General features: G+C 33.9%; 1 protein-coding gene across 6 annotated transcripts in view; it reads left to right on the top strand.

Annotated features, from left to right (window-relative positions):
* Window positions 1–21,047, top strand: part of frm (farmer) — a 123,717-nt gene that overhangs the window by 94,623 nt on the left and 8,047 nt on the right. For all 6 annotated transcript variants that reach the window (XM_067786338.1, XM_067786335.1, XM_067786339.1 and 3 more), the window contains exons 3-5: window positions 499–628; window positions 6,752–7,062; window positions 7,169–9,227. In XM_067786338.1, the coding sequence (XP_067642439.1) occupies window positions 499–628; window positions 6,752–7,062; window positions 7,169–9,227 (2,500 nt within the window). The remainder of the gene's footprint in view (window positions 1–498; window positions 629–6,751; window positions 7,063–7,168; window positions 9,228–21,047) is intronic.

Genomic DNA, 21,047 nt, shown 5'->3' with positions numbered 1-21,047 from the left:
TTTTTTTCGGAACCAATTTATAGAAATATGCGAGTACTTGAAATGTTTTCGAAGATATAGTGATTGTTTTCGTAAAAGATGTGCCACCCAAAACTGCATACTATTTTATCTTTAGAAAACATATACCCTATTCTCTCAACACTTTCCTTCTACTCTTAATTGTTTCCCATATACTTTTAACTCTCTTTACCATAAGTACTTATTCCAGCTCAATCTGCTACAAATCGACTGATAAGTGGAACAACGCCGTATCTCAGAAAACTTTTAAAAAATGCTCTATTTTAGAACTTGTTATCTGCGCGTAAATTCAATACAATTTGAGGTTAGATAGGGCGTTTTCGAACTTTCAGCCAGGATAGGGAGATATTCCACTCAACAGCAGAAATATCGGTTTACTTACGTACGACTTGAGTACATAACTTCTCCCCCTAACTCTTCCCACTACTTCTCCATATTTTACAAATTTATTAAATTTTTTTTATTTACTCCTACAAATAGGCCATCGCTTGCATATTACTGCAATGCGTACTCTGTCAAACCATCGATAAGGAGAACCGTCGGCTTATATTACAAATTAAAGACCAAAAGACGACCAATCGACAATATTATTCATCAAATTTCGATACAAGTAAGTACACATAATTTCCAATAATTGATTTGTGTTTACCGTTACTGCACCAAAAAACATTACATAACAGCACTTAGCACTTTACCTCTCTCTCTCTCTCTATAGATATTTTGACACATATTGTCGTCTATTTATTATACACTTTTCTCACTATAATATTTTTTAAGTTGTCTCCTTTTCTTTTTATTTCTAAACTTGCCGATTTTGCTTTTCTCTATATCTTACTTACTTCTTATTCCTTTGGTATTTCTTTTATTCTTAATCTCTCACCTATCTAAATACTATGCTGCATTTTATACTCATCCTCTACATAATTCTTTCTTTCTCTTGCTATTTTCATATCCGGCTAGTAGCTGCTGCATATCTATCTCTTTCTGACTTCTCTTGTACTTATTTCATTCACTTTACACTTAAGTTCTTGCAGTTCACAACATAGTAGTTGTTTTGTTAGTAGCATCTGTAACATTGCATAATTTACTGTTATATGTATATATATGTGCTCTTTAATAAAACCATAAGTATGTTTTTTATGATTAATGCAGACCTAAGAGCTAATATCGCAAGGACTCATTCGCCGTAGAGCTTTCGTCGAAAAGCGTCCTTTCCGCTTATATATAATGCGCAGTTAGCTACAATATTGATTTTTTTGTTACTGTAATTTATTTTTTTTTGTTCGTTTTGCAGTACAAAATGTAGTTTTGTATGTAGTTAGAAATTAATATATATAAAAATTAAACTCGTGGTATAAATTTACATACATCAATTATAATAGAAACATTTTGGTCTGACTTCATACAAAATTTTTATTGGAAAATATACACATTTGTTTATATTAATTAATTAATTAATTAATCAACAGTAGCGCGCGCTGTAGCTTCTATTAAAAAAAAAAGAATCACAAAAATCACTAAACAAAGCCAGTAAAATTTTAGAATGTTCGTTCATTTATTATAAAAAAAATTTGATGGCCCATTAGTAATAATAAAAAAATATATTCTAAAACATGCATACATATTTATTATTGTTTACATTTTTTTATTTTTTTTGTAGCTTTTCGTACTAAAACCCAGTAAAAGCATAAACAGATCTTAAAAAAATGCGTAAAAGTAGTTCGATAAAAAAACAAACGCACACAATTTAAAAAATATTTACATTAATTTAGTAATCGATATCGTAATAATAAAATTCGTCAATAAAAAACCTCGACTCAAATTGTAAATATTTTTCGTACTGAAATACATACATACACACAACTCGACTCACCTCATACTCACACCAAATCAATGCTATTCAATCCCACATCTCACTATTCCACTTTTACATGCTGAATTTCATGCAATTACGTGTGAAAGACAGCAAACTCGGAAACTGAAATTAATTTTGATTTCATACTCTTGTATTTATCAAACGTACCTCGTTTGTATTAGTATTTGCTAGCAATTTTTCATGGTAATAATAATTAGTTTTGATCATAAAATTTAGTATGCGTATTTTTTCTTAAAAAATTCCTTAAAATTTTCCTTCATTAAAATAAAAAGTTTAGTAAAATAAAGCTTTCACTTAATTACTATTTTTGTAAGCTTGTTGCAAGCAGCTTTGACTTTGACTAGCCAAACTTTTTTATGAGAAGCAGGTAAAATAAAGTGTTTCTCTTTCGTCGTTCGCTTATATTTCTAGGTGGACTTTTACTGGCAGCGACCTTAAATTGAGCTTTCACTTTCAGCATAAGCTTTAATTTATAGCTTTTGTAACTTCATAATAAAATACTTTCTCGATATTATTTTGCGTAAAATTTCATATTTGAAAGCGCTTTTTTTATTTTGCGAATTTAAAATACCGCGTAATTCTTAAAAAAATTGACTTTGTTGAGATGATTTTCGCGTAAGCTTTCAAAGTTGCAAGGTATTGTTTTGAGCTTTCACTACTCTTACTGTTGCTTTAACTACTAAATGTTTCAGCAAACAAGTAAAGGTGTCTAAGTTCGGGTGTAACCGAACATTATATACTCAGCGTGAGCTTCAATTGCATATTTCATTTCAGATAAATTACTTTTCTACATAACACGTGGCACCGCCCGTTAAAAAAAAAAAAAAAATGTCACCCCATTTCCTCTTACAATAAAACCTGATGAGTGAAATATCATTGATTCAAAACAATTTTTTGCTAAGTTATAGCTTATTATTCTAGTCTACGACCATTTTAAACTTGTTCTATTTCTAAGTAGCCGTAGTCTTTAACCGATCTATTTTTACTAGAAATATTTGTGTTCCCAATTTTATTACGATCCGTTAATTTTTCTTCGAGTTATGGCTCCGGAAACAAAGAAAATTGCTTAGTCATGAAAGGGGCGGTGTCACGCCCATTTTCTTAAATTTGAAGTTTTTCCTATTTATTGTTATAAATTCACTTGGAAAATGAAATACCATTGATATAAATCTTTTTTTTTTTGCAAAGATATAGCTTATTTTATTCGTCCACGACCATTTTAAAAATCTTTTATATAAAAGTGGGCATGGTCCTTAACGGATTTCGTAAATTTTTCTTCAAAGCATTCCCTATAGTAAAGGCAACCTCTCTGCCGAATTTTGTTACGATAGGTTTAACGATTTTTGATTTATGATTAATAATATTTGTAAAATTGATTTTATCACAAGTGGGTGGTGCCACGCCCATTTTACATTTTTTTTTTCAAAGTTTTATCAAGAGTCTCAATATCAGTGCACACGTCAAATTTCAACATTCTAGGTGTATTATTTACTAAATAATCAGGTTTTTTGTGTTTTCCAAAATGTTATATATATATAAAGTGGGCGTGATTATCATCCGATTTCACTCATTTTCAATACCAATCTATTCTGGGTCCAGATAAGCTCGTGTGCCAAATATGGTGAAGATATCTCAGTATATACCCAAGTTATCGTGTTAACGGGCAGACGGACGGACGACAATGATGATTTTGATTTTTGGAATTCTATATCCATCTCGATTTCTTTATACCTGTACAACCAACCGTTATCCAATCAAAGTTAATATACTCTGTGTGCAAAGAACGCTGAGGAAAAAATGTTATTTCAAAGATTCGTAATTCCATAAAAAAACATACTATCTCGAAATGATTTTTAGTAGGTTTTCATAGTTGCTCGCTTACAGTAAATTTGAAAATTGAAATTGTTGTTTCATTTGAGATACTTGCTTTCAATGTGAAGTGCTCAATCGGTGTTCGCTTTGAGCATTCACTTTCCACTGCGTTGCTCCATCTTTTAGTAAACGCTTTTTTCAATGTTTCGTAATTCCATCGAAAATTTACCTTCTTGAAATGTTTTTTGAATCAGATTTCACAGGAAATTATTTCTTCATTTAACCAATTTGCCTCAAGCTTACATTGCTCACTTCATTAATCTAACTTTTTAATGTGTCGGTTTAAGTAAGCTTGCGTTAAGCTGCGAATTAGAATTAAAAAGCTTGAATTATTTTATTTATATCCATTTTTTTGTATATGCTAAACAATTTTTTAAGAAAACTTACTTACATCAAAAGATAGTTCTTTACCCAGAAAAAATATTAAATTAAATTTAAAGTGGGTTTTTTATTGCTAAAAACATTAAAAGCTTTCCCAAAAGTTTATTTTTTTAGCAAGCTTACATTGAAGAGCTTCAAGCTTTTATAAAAATAAATAAAAGCCACCATATCTTTCTTGCCATACACTCTCATTTATCATTCCTTCAACATAATCATTCAAATCCATTCCAGCTCATCCCAGTCCCACAATCCCTGGTACGTACTCATGTGCTTCCGAAAGGAATGAATAAGACGACTGATTTAATCAAGCCGAAGACAAGCGTTACAGTATAAGTGTATAAATTAGTTTTTTAAGCTGAAAAAAATTTATGAGAAAAATATGCGCAACCGGTATAAATACGTATTGTGATATTTACTAGGGATGTATGTATATATGAAAGCATCTGATATATGCACATAAACTCATCTAAGTTCTATAATCAGAAGGAATATAGGTAAATCGTTTACGTATATATGCTCAAAAACAATTCGATTTCGATTTCTTCTTCTTCTCCATCCTACCTACATGTATGTATGAACTGAAATACTTTTATTTAAGTAGTAGGGCTTGGATTTCATTAGCATAGTATACGGATAAAACGAATAAATCTCGGATAAAATTGGTAACACACACCAACATAAAACGAATAATCGATATATATATTATTTCAGGTGTTTATAGCTAACCTATTGTGTTGCTAAGATATATAAGTTAGAAAACTGATTTGAATTTTCTATAAAGCGGGCTATCCGAATAGTCGAATTCGAACAAGTTTCATCTATTCTTAACGCGATAATAATCGAAAAAATCGCATATGTAAATGATATTGGTTATCCTAGTTCTCAGAGACAAGGGTTGAATTGTTTAAATTTACATTTAAAGTAGATAATATTCGGATAGTCTATGGATAGTATCCGAATAGTTGGATAAAGTTCAGATACTATTCGGATAAAAGAAATAACTACAAATAATTTTTTTTGATACTCCTGGTTCGGCAAAACCACCAGGTACTCAAATACGTCATAGGTTTTTACTATTCGAGTAAACATGTTCGTGTTAATACTATTTATCCGAACTATCTTACCAATAAATATTCGATTTTTCGATTCATATAACTAATTAAATTAGTTAAAAAACTTAACAAAATTTACAAGGAGTATATCCGGTTATTCTAATTATTGGATATAAAAATATTATTAATTGGATATTCCGGTTATCCGAACAATAAACCACACACATCAATAACACTGATCATCCGAATTATCCTAAATATTGTACATACCAATATTTTGTTAGTACATTACAGGCATTGTCAAACAAACAGATGTTCTGTTGTTTGAGGCACATATGTTTAAATTAGTAAGAAAACATTTCCGTATAGAGAAATCTGCTTATCCGAGCTACGGTAAATGAAAATATTTGAGTTATTCATTATCCAGAATATCCGAGCTACCCGAAATCTCGTATGTGTGAGTGCGTTATTTATCCGATTTGTCATAGAAATAAATATTCGTTTTTTTCTGTTACATGTTGTTATTTAAATTACTTGGGTAGCTTTTACGAATGGACAGATTGTATAATCCGAGCTATTGGATATGCAAATACTTACATTTATTGATTATCCGGGGAACAATGAATCACATGCAAATGAAGTAATAATGATTATCCGAGTAATTCGATATTTAGAAATAATTTACCCAAATTAATATGCATACAGACTGATTAATATTCTTCACGTCGATTATCCGATTTATCTGAAATTAAAAATGTCCAAAAATGTTTGAGTATCGCAGTAATGGAATGAAATGTATATTTTGTTATCCATTTATCCGTAGCCGCAGACGCGCATATTTTTGGTTAATGTTGATTATACGGTTTATTAAAATTCAGCTATGAGCTGATTATCTGATTTAAAGCAGTCCATATTTCCGCAATTATTTTGTTAATAGTCGATTGTGCAATATTTAAAGTTTTTTTTTAATCATCTACGCGTTTCGGGAGTCTTTTCCTTGTATATGTTTATGCTAATCAAAAATAAGTTTTTGATATAATTTTAAAATATTATGACAACGCAATTGAAATAAATTGTTGAATTATTTATTATAAAGTGTTACAAGTTCGTTTCGTTTTTAAATAAAAACAAGACTCCTTAAAGAAGAAGCAGTAGCGTTTAAACTAGTAATTTTAAATTTTGACAAAATTAATATAATTCTAATATTTTACCAACCGTAAACCTTCAGACCAATGTACTAAGTTTATATGTATAAGGTTTGAAAGTATGTCTGAGAGTTCTGTTAGCTTGTTCGAACCTTCGTAATATTCAAAAAATCCCAGCCCTAGTACAATTTATATAAACCACATATTAAACCCTCTTTTTGTAATTTTTTTGAAAATTTTAAAATATTTATCACATTTTTGAAAAACCCGAATTATTAACACACCAACAACAACTATCACCACCCCAAATGTCACATCCGCTTCAACACAATCCGATATCATTATCAACCGCAATACAAACCCCCCACAACAACAATACACAATGTTCCTTATAAAAAACCTATAAGGTGCTTACCGGTATGGTTATGATATTGGTAAGACGGGTAATTTTCATCATGAAACACGCGGTCCTGATGGCGTCACTTATGGTTGTTATGGTTATGTCGATCCCGAACATACATTGCGAGCAACACATTATGTTGCCGATACGAATGGTTATCGTACCGTTGAACCAAAAAAGCCGGTTGAAGTGTATCCGCTGTTGGGCGAAAAGACTGATGGTGTTATGCTGCAGTGGGATCAGCTATACTTCCCTATTGGTTGTGGCAAGTTTGAAGGTGGAGCGAGACCTGATTTTCCAGTATTTAATTTGGGTGAAGTACGTTAACTAAACAAATTTTGAGTTATTACGAAATCAAATATATTTGTCTATATCTCCCTCTTCCATTGCATCTACATTTGTTTCTTCAACTTGTACATTAAAGCGGAATAAAAATGCCGGTTTCGCGCCAGCTTTTTCATTTTCACCAGACTCATTGAGCGGTGCTTCCAACCTCAACCCTTCACGTTATGCTGATGGCGAACGTGTACCGGCACCTTCAGCGAATGTAGTGCAAGCTGTAAGACCCGGCACAAATGGTCCACATCGCGACGATAAAGATAATGGCCAATATAAAGGCACAAATGGCTCAGCGAGTGGTGCTAGTGGACCAGAAAGTAATGTCAATGGCACACCCAGTGGTGCTAATGCATCACAAAGCGGTGCTATTGGATCACAAAATGTAAATAATGGTAAAAATGATGGAAGAAATGGTGCAAATAATGTCATACAAGGACCATTTTTCAGCGGAGTTGGACCTAATAATAGAGGCAGAGTGACATTAAACACCGCAAATGGCCAAAGTAAAGCTGGTAGTAGCCAAATTAATGGCTTAAATAATAATATAAATGGCAATGCAGCCAAATTCCCAACAAGTTCTTTCCCAGCCAGTGGCAATGCTGCCGGCATTGACAGTGCAGCCAAATTTCCAGCAAATTCTTTCCCAGCTAGCGGTAGTACAGGAAATATTGGAATTGACAACAAAGGCTCCACTGGTCCACCTTTAGACAGTGGTAATAGTTTTAGTTCTGGTGCCGGAGTTCCAAATAATCCCTTCCTACCCGGAAGTAATTCCATCGGTATTGGTGCCAAAATTCCAAATGTCGGTAGTAATGCAGTGAATGTATTAAATGATGCCAAATTCCCAGCTACTGTTTCTAAAGATGAAAGTATTAACGACAGTAAAGGCAATGCAGCAAAATTTCCAGGTAGCGACGTCAATAGAGGCAGTGCGACCAAATTCACAACTGGTCCTTCTACAGCTGTAAATGGTAAAGGCAGTAATGGCAATTTTGCAAATAATCCTTTCCTATCCGGTAGCAAACCCAGTACTGAAAGCCTTGGGAGCAGTAGATCTAAATTACCAAATCAACCTATTTCCAGTAGCACTAAAACTAGTAATGGTAATGGCATAGCGACTGGCAGAATTGATGTTAGAGGATCACAAGATGATATTGGCCAATATAAACCTGATGCAAATAATACTTTCCTATCCGGCAATAGTGCCGGTAGCTTTGGCTCCAAATTAGCAAAACAACCTTCTTCCAGTGGAACTCAAACTAATGTTGATAATAGCATAGCGAATAGCCGTATTGGCGACGGATCTTCACAAGGTGACAAAGGCCAATATAAACCTGGTACAAGCGGAAATGGTAGCAAAAATACCGGAACGAGTACTGGCACTGGAAAGAAGTTTCTGAGTGGCGAATATACCGGCGACAATGAGGTTGGTCAGTATCATGAAGAAACTGGGCAATATAATGTGGCATATAGCCAAAGTGTTGGAGGAAATGGTCAACATAATCCGGAACGTAGTCAAAATATTGGCGCTAGCAATTCACATAATGAAATAAGTGGCCAGTACCATGGCGAAAGCAGTCAAAATATTGACATAAGCAGCCAACATAATGGCGAAAAAAGACAACACAATGTCGGGGATAGCCAATCTAATAATAGAGGAAGCACCAAATATAATGGTGGAAATGGTCAATATAATCCCGTTAATGGTGAAAACAGCACCGGAGGTGGCCAATATAACAGAGGTAGCACGAAATATAATGGCGGAGATGGTCAATATAAACGGGGAAATGATCAAAGTCACCGCGCAAATAACAGTATTAATATTCCTAAATACCCAAGTGGAACACAAAGCTTTAACAGTGACAATAAAATAAACTACAATGGAGATAGAGGCAATGGTGGTTCCAACGGCGCTTACTATACAAGCGGATCCTCCGGCTCAACGGGCGGAAGTGGTCAAGGAGACTACAACGGAGGTAGAGGACGTGGTGGCAATGATGGCAGCAGCAACGGACAAGATGGTAGCGGTAACAGCGGCGCGTACAGGCCTGGATCGCTCGGAGGAGTAGGTCCGGGCGGCCCAGGAGGGCCGGACGCCTTGGCATACGTACATTCCGGCTCTCCTGGGGATTCAGATGGAGAAGGTTAGCTTGCCCAAAATAAAACATATATACACTTTAAGTTATAGAACGCTCTAGAGATACGTAGTATCAAGAAAGGGTAGAACAGGAAGTTCTGTTAGGTCTGTTTAGGACTAGAGCGCAAACAGTCGACTTGTAAGTCAGAAAAACAGTAAGGATATGCGTAATTGTGCTGCTGCTGCTATGAATGCACATTGTTGCTACTGAAAGTTTTCACACAAGCTTCTGAGCTTTTGTTGCTGGAAAGCTTAAGTGAAAGTTTTGTTTAAAAAAATGTGCACACCTTCAAAAAATTAGTGAATCACACAAATCTTAAATTAAGCAAAAAAACAATATTCATACATAACTTATTTAATAATTTGGGAAAAATTTAAATATTCATATATATTTCGTGTCTAAGGCCCGATGTGACATGAGATTTTATTGAAAGCTTACTATATAGTTTGCAAAAACTTTCTTATTTTAAACTTATGTATTATTTAGTAGGGGTTTTTCTGTTTTGTATACTTTTAATTGAAGTAAAATGTACATTGTGAAGTTCTAAACAGAAAGCTTTCATGTTAAACTTTATACTTCAAAGAGAGGCTTTGCATTTTTATTTGAAATTAAAATAATTATCATTGCTATTAAATTCATAATCTTGTAAACTTTAGCGAAACGAGTCACGGTTTTCATTTAAGTGAAAGCTTTCTTTAAAAGGCGCAAGCACTCATTCCTTAATGTTATAGTAGCAGCAGCACAGTAAAAATTACTATTAATATGCTCCTTTTACTCTGTTGGTTAAGATTATTTTTATCTTGCACGCCTTTTTAAACCACTTAAGTATTTAAAGTAGCAGTAAGAGCTTTTACAGGGTTTATTATTTTTCATAGGTTTTTTTGTGTTTAGTGTATTTATTTATTGCGTGTTCAAATTTCGTTTTGCATAAATGCACAAAACACACCCACACATACATAGCATAATAAACGCTCATACACCTTCATTAAAAACATACACATTAATGTATGTAACTATTTTATTTATATATTTATACTGGATATATGAAAATAATAAAATCTAATGCATTTTACTTATGCTGTTTTGTATGTAAACAAGTACACACATACACACACACACAAATACGCGTGCACTCAAAAATTTATTTAAACTTATTCAAAAATATAACGTATGTATATATACATACGTATCCTCGCCTGATCTGCTACTTGTTTTTTGTTTTTTTTAATTTCCATTTATTTGTATATATTTACATATGTACATACATATATAAAATATTTTTCAAACGTTATAGTATTTTCTATATATTTTGTGCTGAACTACAAGGCCTTTTTCGGTTTTAGTTCAAAAAACTAAAACTGAAGGTAAGAATTTCTCTTTGTAGTTAAGAAGTTGAAATTTTGAGCTTAAAAAAAAAGAATTGATACGCGCGATTTACACCCGAGGATATTTAGGCCGAATTTCTCTTCTAACTTTTGCCGCGCTTATTTTAAATTTTTCCCACGAATTGGCAGGGTGAGAACCACATGCTTTACGCCGTCTCTCAATTTTCACTGAGTATCTTTTCATGCCAGCAATACACTCGAAATACTTGCTTCCAAATGTGTATGTCCCTTGCTGGGAACTTGAACTCAGAACATTCAGTGTGATAGGCGGAGCACGCTACCATCACACCATGCCTTCGAATTTTCTGAATATTTTAACTATCGAAACAATACCAAAATAAACGCAAAATGATAACTCAAACAATTTCAAAATACTCCGGAGATAGTTACGAGGTGATCGATACATGCTCCTGGAATGATTTCGAAATAGCGGCGAAACTATACGTGGATCAATATCAAAGTGCACCGAAAAAATTCTAAGGTTATCCAGAAAAAAGTAATGAAATTGCTTTAAAGAACGCGAAAAAGTGCCTGAACGAATCGAACACCAAAACTATCCCGGTCCCAAAGCGATCCCGAAATTAACTCGAGCAAATCCCGAAATAGCCCATATTTATTTATTAAAGGTCACGAGATGGTTCGGAAAACAATTCCAAAATTAATATGAGATTATTCCAAACGATCCCAAAATGACCGCAACATTAAAATTGAAACGTTGCCATCATAGTCCGGAGATAACCCCGAGGTGATCCATTGATGTTACCGTAATGCCCTCGAAAAAGTCCCGAAACTATTTCTAGAACAATACGAAAATGATCCGAACATAGTTCTAAGATTATCTCGAAAAACGAAATGCAATTACTGTGAAAAATCGCGAGAAAGTGCCCAAACAATTTCTAGAAGAATTCCAAAATAGCTCAGAAAACTATTATGAAATTTTTCCAAACGTTCTCAAAAAGGCCACAAAATGATAACTGAAACAATACATACATAATCCGGAGATGCATAGTCCGGCAACGCCCTCGAAATAGCTCCGAAATTATTCCCAGAGCAATATGAAAATTATCCGAAAATATTTCTAAACTATCCCGAAAATAGTATTGAAATTGTTCCACAAAAATTTAGGAAAAGAGCGTATACGATTCTTGAGACAATCCCTGAATTGCATCGAAAACCATAGCGAAATTACATAGAACAAATCCCCAAGCGTTCCCGAATAAATCATGAAAACAGTCCCGAAATGTTTAACAAAAATTTCCGAAATAACCCCGGAAACTATTCCAGAAATTGTCCGAAACGATCCTGAAATAGTTCCTCGTGAAATAAACCACAGATACTTTCAAACTGTATCGTAATTACTCCGATATAGTCCCTAAATGGACTTCAAAGAGTTTACATATCGACTGCTGAGTGGATTACCACCCTATCTTTGCAGCCGTTTTGAAAACGCCCTATGTCTTAAAACCCTTGAATAACGCTCGACTTCAGAATTTCTTTCAAAAACGCCCTATCTCAGAACTCGGTTTAAGAAATCTCTATCTCAGAATTTTTTTTATAACCGCCATCGCTAATGTCAAAATGTATTGAATTTGAGTTCAGATAGGGCCTTTTTGAAAACAATTCTGAAATAGAGCACTATTCAAAAGTTTTCTAAGGTCGCGCATTTTCTTCTACTAACTAACTAACTAACTCCAGGGGGAAGGGATAACAGTATTCAATTTTGGGAGCAATCTCTGAATAATCCTTGGAACTCCTCTAGTCTGCAGTATTTTTCACTGTAGTGGGGCCTATCATCGAAGGTACAGGCAAAGAACGCGAGAGCACTGTTTCCTCGCATTTGAACGCACTCTGCATCTGAGTTGATAGCTGGTACAACGGTATATTTGTGAGCCAGTTTTGTATGCGTGCTGGCTGTGATGAAGAGGTTAGCGTTTTACCACAAAAGAAGGTTAGATTAATTACTTTTAAAGACTTTGTTGCGGAGTTGTATTTTTTTTTTCCAATGTTGGGTCTAAATGCCTTTTTCTTAGCTGACCCAATCTCTCTGTTCTACTCAGTTAGGTTAATTGTGTATTCGCTCAAGCTGCTGACACAATTGGACAAATTTAAAAGTCTTACAAATTCCTGACAAATTCATGCGTTCACAAAGTGGCGGCCATTTTGCACCTAACTTTAAAGATTCAGCACCTGGAGTTGACATTATCAATCAATATTTGATTGCACTTATGAACTGTGTAATATGAGAAGTATAAGTATTAACCTGGGTCGATTTGTATGGACGAAAGTTAACCGATATCGCGCCATCGATTTTTCGATAGGATTTGGGCTCAGGAAAAAAAGTTCCACTACGCATACCAAAAAAAAAAAATAATTTTCGAGCCTGCGAAAAAAAAATGGCGAAAGGCAAAATCCAAAATTTTTTTTTTTTCAAAAAACTGTTGTAAAAGCGTTGGCGATAACAGTTTTTTGAAAAAAAAAAATATTTTTTGGATTTTGGGGAGTGTTTTGGTAGAAAAATTGACCCTTTCGCCATTTTTTTTTCGCAGGCTCGAAAATTATTATTTTTGGGTATGCGTAGTGGAACTTTTTCCCTGAGCCCAAATCCTAGCGAAAAATCGATGGCGCGATTTCGGTTATTAAATCGACCCAGTCTAATAAGTATGCTATAGTGGTCCTCCCTTTTCAATTCCAACGAACGATTAGTGAACACGAATGTGCACCCGCAGACAAAATCCACCTCCTGTACTGTGAGGCGGAGATCTCTAGTACTGTTTGTTTTCCAGTAAATGCCCACAGAATAGATGTGCGCAATGGCCAGAGCCCATTTTTAATTCAGTCTTATATCTACCGCTGTGTTTTTAAAGTGCAGCATTTCTTTTTTACCTAATGCGCTTGCTGTGGTGTTGCTTTTATTGGAGGAATATAGATTGCTTTGTTGAAGTTCGATGAGTGAACATCGTTGTACATTGGGTCAAGAGCGTTGTAGTTTGTGTGGTTTAAAAGAGAGATATGTATCAGCTGTTTGTTCGCAACTACACTCACCTGAGCATTATGTTTGTTCTATCTTCTTATTTTAATGCTATTCGTCAGCATTGTACTTCTTTGGTACAAAATAGTGTAGTAGCTGTATTTTAGTAGTGTGTGTAGCAGCTGTGCAGGTGGAAAAACTTTACTTCCGTGTTTGGACTCTTAACTTTGATTTAACTCCGCGTTTTTGGATACCCCATTCTAAGACTTGTGTAAAATTTTCGATAGGTCCCTGGATGCATTTGATACTAAATTTGTTCAAAAAAACTTTACCATTAAGGAACCCATATTTCCGCTCCTTTTTGTTGTTAATTTTTAGTAGCAACTCCAGTAATTTTGACAGTTCGTACATCGTCAAACGGCAGTGTCCTAAAAAGAGAAGGAAATAGACATATCTCACCTCTAAACCTATACAATGGTTTGAGCATCTGTTCGAGCGCACTATTTGAAATTAGGTTTGTGTCAAAGAGAGAGCGAGAGAGAGAGAGGGGGAGGGAGAGAGTAAAAGATAGAGAGAGGCAGAGAAGAGCAAACAAAATTTTAAAATACATGAAAGCCAAAATTCGGGCAAAACTAAATCAGGCGGGAAAGCTAGTGGCTTAGATATATTGAACGATTGCTGGAGTCGTTTCGTTCTAGTGATGCATCCATCACAGACTCATCGCACTTTTTACACTTAATACCTAATTTAGTCACAGAGTGTACAATATAAACATATTCGTACATCGACACATAGTCGTTGCATGGAAGGCTCAATAAGCTGTTCATACAAATACAACACTCAACAGTATCCTGTGACTGGTTGCAATTACCATTTACACCACATATGTACATAAACCCTGCATTCACACATACATATAAGCATATACACACACACACTATAAAGCTTATGAACGCAAACCGCAGTTGCATACCATCGTTCATTTGAATTCATTTTTCGTGCAAGCATTTATTGGTGGTAGTCATATATATAATACTTATATATCAATACCTTCCTATCTTCCTAATGTGCAAATTTTCTGTCAATCATTATTTGCTGAAACTGTGCAAATGTATGTTTTGCGCATGCGCGGGCTTTGTTAGGATTAGTGAATTGTAGTAGCGCGTGTAAAAGAAGTATTAAAGGGGAGACAACGGGTCACTATCCCCTTAACCCAACTTCTGCATACTAATTGTTACAAAATCTCAGTTTAGTCGATTAAACAATGAAAAGGCCATACAAAGTATATTATTTACATAAATAGTAAAAAAAAAAATAGGGCAAAGAATTCATATTTTTGAAATGAAAAAAAAATCAAATATACATGTATAAAAGTACACTTATACATATGTACATCCCGACAAGCATTTCTTTAAACGTTTTTAAAAATAATTTAAAGTGAATTAGCTTGAACAAACGATATATAAACGTTTCAAAATTTTACTTATTTTGAGCTTTTTAATGAAGTAAATTTTTGATAAAGTAAACAAAATATGAGTACTGGGCTGGCTGCTATTGGTGTTGAAGTAATATCAATTTTGTAAATTTTTTTCTAACATACTCTTTTTCGTCCGTGCTTTTTTTCGTTTCAAAAAACAAACGAATATTCAAATAAAAACTTATTACTTCCTTACAGAGCTGTGCCCGGTGATTATTAAAGATGTCATTGCTAAATAAATTTTCGATGGCTATGTGATCGTCCATGATACTATTGGAGAATGCATCTCTTGTATTTTGAAAAATTTTATTTATAAAACTAAATTTTGCCTTTCCAATTGGGAATGCCTTGAGAACTTGTCTTAAAACTTTCTCTGACACTACAAATATTACATATGTCCTCAGATGGTGCGACAAACGGACCTTTATTTTTGTGCGCTGAAAGTAAAGGCATTTATTCACCTATAAATTCATTCATCATGTGGAACATTTTATTTTCTTTTGTACCTTCCAAGCAACATAGCCAGCAGTACGAAGAACATTGTCCACATATACAGACAATCCCCACATCGTGTTAACATAAACATTTGCTAACTCGAAATCTATTACCTCGCTATTTTTTTTAAGGATACTAGTAGACGCTGATGACGCCTCTAGAATGGATACGCCGTCGAAGGTACAATTCCCACTTTCAATCGCACTTAACTCGTGCACTTTTAAATTGAACTGCGTTGGGATTGTTGTTGAAACCACCTCTTGCCCTAACTGCAGCAAAAGAGGTTTCCTGGAAGTATTGTGAAAGCTTATAAGTTAAAAGGTATGTCATGCCAAATTGTTTAAGCTTCTCAAATAGTGGACAAAATATTTCTTAAAGCAACAATCATAAAAACAAATCCTGTTTTCCGGCCAGACTGAACCAGAAGGGTGCCATTAGCATCTCGTAATGAAGAGATATAATCCTCGAATCCCTGCGCGTGGGTCTTTAAGTTGCAATATGACTCATCCGTCAAAGCTCGTCTGAATTCATGCTTAGACAAATAATTTTTGCAATTGAGTATATCGGTGATAGACGGCTTGTTGAAATATACATATATTTATGCCCCTTTTTTACAAAAATTTCACGACAGCCTTGATATTCTGTATCCTTCTCTCGTTGTATATCTGTAGTAGTGATATAGAAGTATTACATATATGGTGGTAGTAAACATGCCTTACATACACATGTGTATAAAAATCTCTTATCAGCATCCCTTATCACCATACATATATGTAATTGTATCTCTTCTAGCCAAAACTTCGATAATTTCGCCTAAATTATAATTGCTCAAAATATTTAAAATACTTTTCCAATTTTGTAATAGCTAATTTTAATGAAAATATGTATATTCCTTTATATGCTGTACAACAATGCAACTTAAATTCCAAGCTTTGAAGAGTATTTATAAAAATTATCCAATAAAAAATTTTATTAAATTAATAAATCATATAATTTTTTTATTTATTTATTCTAGAATGCCTCTTTAGTTACTTAGCCGATTCAAACAAAACCATGAATTTTAAAAGTTTATAATTTTAAAGAAAAATATTTTAAAAGCAACAAGAAATTTTGAATATATATAAGGAATTATAAAAATTTCTAAAAACTTGTTAACTCAAAAATTATTAAAACTTGAAGATTTACACAAAAATTTAAAAATATATAAAAATACCAATTTCCTAAAAAATGTAAAATTTTTTTTTTATAAAACATTACTAGAATCATTGGGGAAGACTTTTTATTTAATCAAGCAGCAGATTAAGAAAATAATAAATAAACAATTAAAGAAAAAAAAACAAGGAAAATTTATAAACGTTACGTGTCTACAATTTCACTGAAAGCATGTTAAAATCCCGCAAAAATTGGGGTTAACAAATTTTGAAAATTTATAGAAATTTAGCAATTTATAAAACTTCAACAAATTATAAAAAATTTAAAATTATTAAAAAATGTTAAATACATGAGAAATTTGACAATTTAAGAAAAATTTGAAAATTCAGTAATGATAATGAATAAAACGTATTTAAATTGGAAAATTTATAAAATCTGAATAATTGAGAAAAATAGAAATTTTTAAAATGTATAATAAATTTTAAAAGGCGTTAAAGTAAATATAGTAAATAACTACTTATAATCAAAATAAAACAAGTAAGGAAGGCTAAGTTCGGGTGTAACCGAACATAACATACTCAGTTGAGAGCTATGGAGACAAAATAAGGAAAATCAATCTGGGGTAACCCTGGAATGTGGTTGTATAACATGTGTATCAAATGAAAGGTATTAAAGGGTATTTTAAGAGAGAGTAGGCCATAGTTCTATGGATGAACGCCATTTAGGGATATCGCCATAAAGGTAGACCAGGGCTGACTCTAGAATTTGTTTGTACGATATGGGTATCAAATGAAAGGTGTTACTGAGCATTTTAAGAGGGAGTGGGCCTTAGGTCTATCGGTGGACGCCTTTTCGAGATGTCCCCATTAAGGTGGACCAGGGGTGATTCTATAATGTGTTTGTACGATATGGGTATCAAATGAAAGGTGTTACTGAGCATTTTAAGAGGGAGTGGGCATTAGGTCTATAGGTGGACGCCTTTTCGAGATATCGCCATTAGGGTGGGCCAGGGTGACTCTAGAATGTGTTTGTACGATATGGGTATCAAATGAAAGGTGGTAATGAGTATTTTAAAAGGGAGTAATCCTTAGTTCTATAGGTGGACGCCTTTTCGAAATATCGCCATTAGGGTGGGCCAGGAGTGACTCTAAAATGTTTGTACGATATGGGTATCAAACGAAAGGTGTTACTGAGCATTTTAAGAGGGAGTGGACACTAGGTCTATAGGTGGACGCCTTTTCGAGATATCGCCATTAGGGTGGGCCAGGGGTGACTCTAGAATGTTTGTACGATATGGGTATCAAACGAAAGGTGTTACTGAGCATTTTAAGAGGGAGGGGGCATTAGGTCTATAGGTGGACGCCTTTTCGAGATATCGCCATTAGGGTGGGACAGGGGTGACTCTGGTATGTTTTTGTACGATATGGATATCAAATTAAAGGTATTAATGAGGGTTTTAAAAGCGAGTGGCCCTTAGATGTATATGTGAAGGCGTTCTCGCGATATCGACTAAAATGTGGACCAGGTGATCCAGAAAATCATCTGTCGGGTACTGCTAATTTATTTATATATGTAATACCACTAACAGTATTCCTGCCAAGATTCCAAGGGCTGTTGATTTCGCCTTGTAGAACTTTTTCATTTTCTTCTACTTAATATGGTAGGTGTCACACCCATTTTACAAAGTTTTTTCCAAAGTTATATTTTGCGGCCACCGTGGTGTGATGGTAGGGTGCTCCGCCTATCACACCGTATGCCCTGGGTTCAACTCCCGGGCAAAGCAACATCAAAATTTTAGAAATAAGATTTTTCAATTAGAAGAAAATTTTTCTAAGCGGGGTCACCCCTCGGCAGTGTCTGGCAAGCGCTCCGATTGTATTTCTGCCATGAAAAGCTCTCAGTGAAAACTCATCTGCCTTGCAGATGCCGTTCGGAGTCGGCATAAAACATGTAGGTCCCGTCCGGCCAATTTGTAGGGAAAAATCAAGAGGAGCACGACGCAAATTGGAAGAGAAGCTCGGCCTTAGATCTCTTCGGAGATTATCGCGCCTTACATTTATTTATTTATTTTTATATTTTGCGTCAATAAACCAATCCAGTTACCATGTTTCATCACTTTTTTCGTATTTGGTATAGAATTATGGCATTTTTTTCATTTTTCGTAATTTTCGATATCGATAAAGTGGGCGTGGTTATAGTCAGATTTCGCCCATTTTTTATACCAAGAAAAAGTGAGCTCAGGTAAGTACGTGGGCTAAGCTTAGTAAAGATATATCGGATTTTGCTCAAGTTATTGTGTTAATGGCCGAGCGGAAGGACAGACGGTGGACTGTGTATAAAAACTGGGCGTGGCTTCCACCGATTTCGCCCATTTTCACAGAGAACAGTTACCGTCATAGAATCTATGCTCCTACCAAATTTGAGAAGGATTGGTAAATTTTTGTTCGACTTATGGCAATAAAAGTATTCTAGACAAACTAAATGAAAATGGGCGGAGCCACGCCCATTTTGAAATTTTCTTTTATTTTTGTATTTTGTTGCATCATATCATTACTGGAGTTGAATTTTGACTTAATTTACTTATATACAGTAAAGATATTAAATTTTTTGTTAAAATTTGAATTTAAAAATTTTTTTTTTTAAAAAGTGGGCGTGTTCTTCATCCAATTTTGCTAATTTTTATTTAGCACATATAGAGTAATAGTAGTAACGTTCCTGCCAAATTTCATCATGATATCTTCAACGGCTGCCAAATTACAGCTTGCAAAACTTTTAAATTACCTTCTTGTAAAAGTGGGCGGTGCCACGCCCATTGTCCAAAATCTTACTAATTTTCTATTCTGCGTCATAACCTCAACCCATCTACCAAGTTTCGTCGCTTTATCTGTCTTTTGTAATGAGTTATCGCACTTTTTCGGTTTTTATAAATTTTCGATATCGAAAAAGTGGGCGTGGTTATAGTCCGATATCGTTCATTTTAAATAGCGATCTGAGATGAGTGCTCAGGAACCTACATACCAAATTTCATCAAGATACCTCAAAATTTACTCAAGTTATCGTGTTAACGGACGGACGGACATGGCTCAATCAAATTTTTTTTCGATCCTGATTATTTTGATATATGCAAGTCTATATCTATCTCGATTCCTTTATATATGTATGTACAACCAACCGTTATCCAATCAAACTTAATATACTCTGTGAGCTCTGCTCAACTGAGTATAAAAAAGTAGTAAAAACTTAATTTTTGCACCTTTACACGTACAAATTATGTAGCAAAAGATTTTAAAAACAATTAAAAACTAAAAAATCAAAAATACATACAAAATAATGAATATACTAGACAAACTGAAGAAAAGCATTTTAAATAAAAATAAAATAAAAAAATTTTAAGCACTTCCTTATATAAATGGGCAAAAATCAGCGAAAAATATGTCCTTATATAAAGACATATTCTTGCTAAATTTTGATTTTGTAATTTTGACATAGAAATTGCAAAAATATTTATGAGAAGTAAAAATATAAAAGTGGAGCACAATTGACTGACTAATAATATTTCCTTTCCTAACAGCTTTCCAATCCAAATGATGCACTCAGACTAAAAATCGTTCTAAAACGAACGAAACACGTTCAAAATTAAGAACATTCGTTGACAAAAGTCGGTCAAGTACGTTTTTTCTTAACTCGTGACCGATGGGCTTGTTTTAAGAACAGTTTTTCCAAGCACACCGTTCGTATTTTGTGACCACTTTGGTATTGATGTGTGTACCTTCTGAGCTCATTTCAAGCACTACTTGGGCTTGATTTAAGATTTTGCGTTCTAACGCTTCGAGAACAATTTGTGGTCGATTTAACATTTTTCGGTGTCAGTTCAAGAACGGTTTGTGCTTCATATTTGGAGGGAGTGGAGAAGGTATTTTTTTCAAGTAGGCACCAATTCATTTATTTTTTATTAATAAATAATTTTTTCGTCATTAATAAAAACTATTAATAACAAAACAAATTATTATTAAAATTCCAAAAATTTTTGAAAAAACGCATAATACGCATATTTTCATATATTCCTCCTATCGAGAAATTTTTCTTATTTGATAATGCAATCTGAATATACATATATTTAGAACATTTCATAACAAGTTTGAGAATTACCTGTGCATTTGTGAATGGAGCTGAACGAAAAATAAGAGTTAAAAAAATAGAATAAAACAATTGTTTCAAAAGAGTTTGACGGCGATCGAACTCCCGTCACACGATCACAACCGCAACATCATAGCCACTGGGCCTATACAACTGCTTGGTAACTTGTGCCAAATGTTGTATTTAACATTGTAGTGCACACGAATTATACC

Source organism: Eurosta solidaginis, chromosome 5 (assembly GCF_040869045.1).
Source record: "Eurosta solidaginis isolate ZX-2024a chromosome 5, ASM4086904v1, whole genome shotgun sequence".
NCBI lineage: Eukaryota > Metazoa > Arthropoda > Insecta > Diptera > Tephritidae > Eurosta > Eurosta solidaginis.
This window is presented reverse-complemented; position numbering and strand designations above follow the sequence as displayed.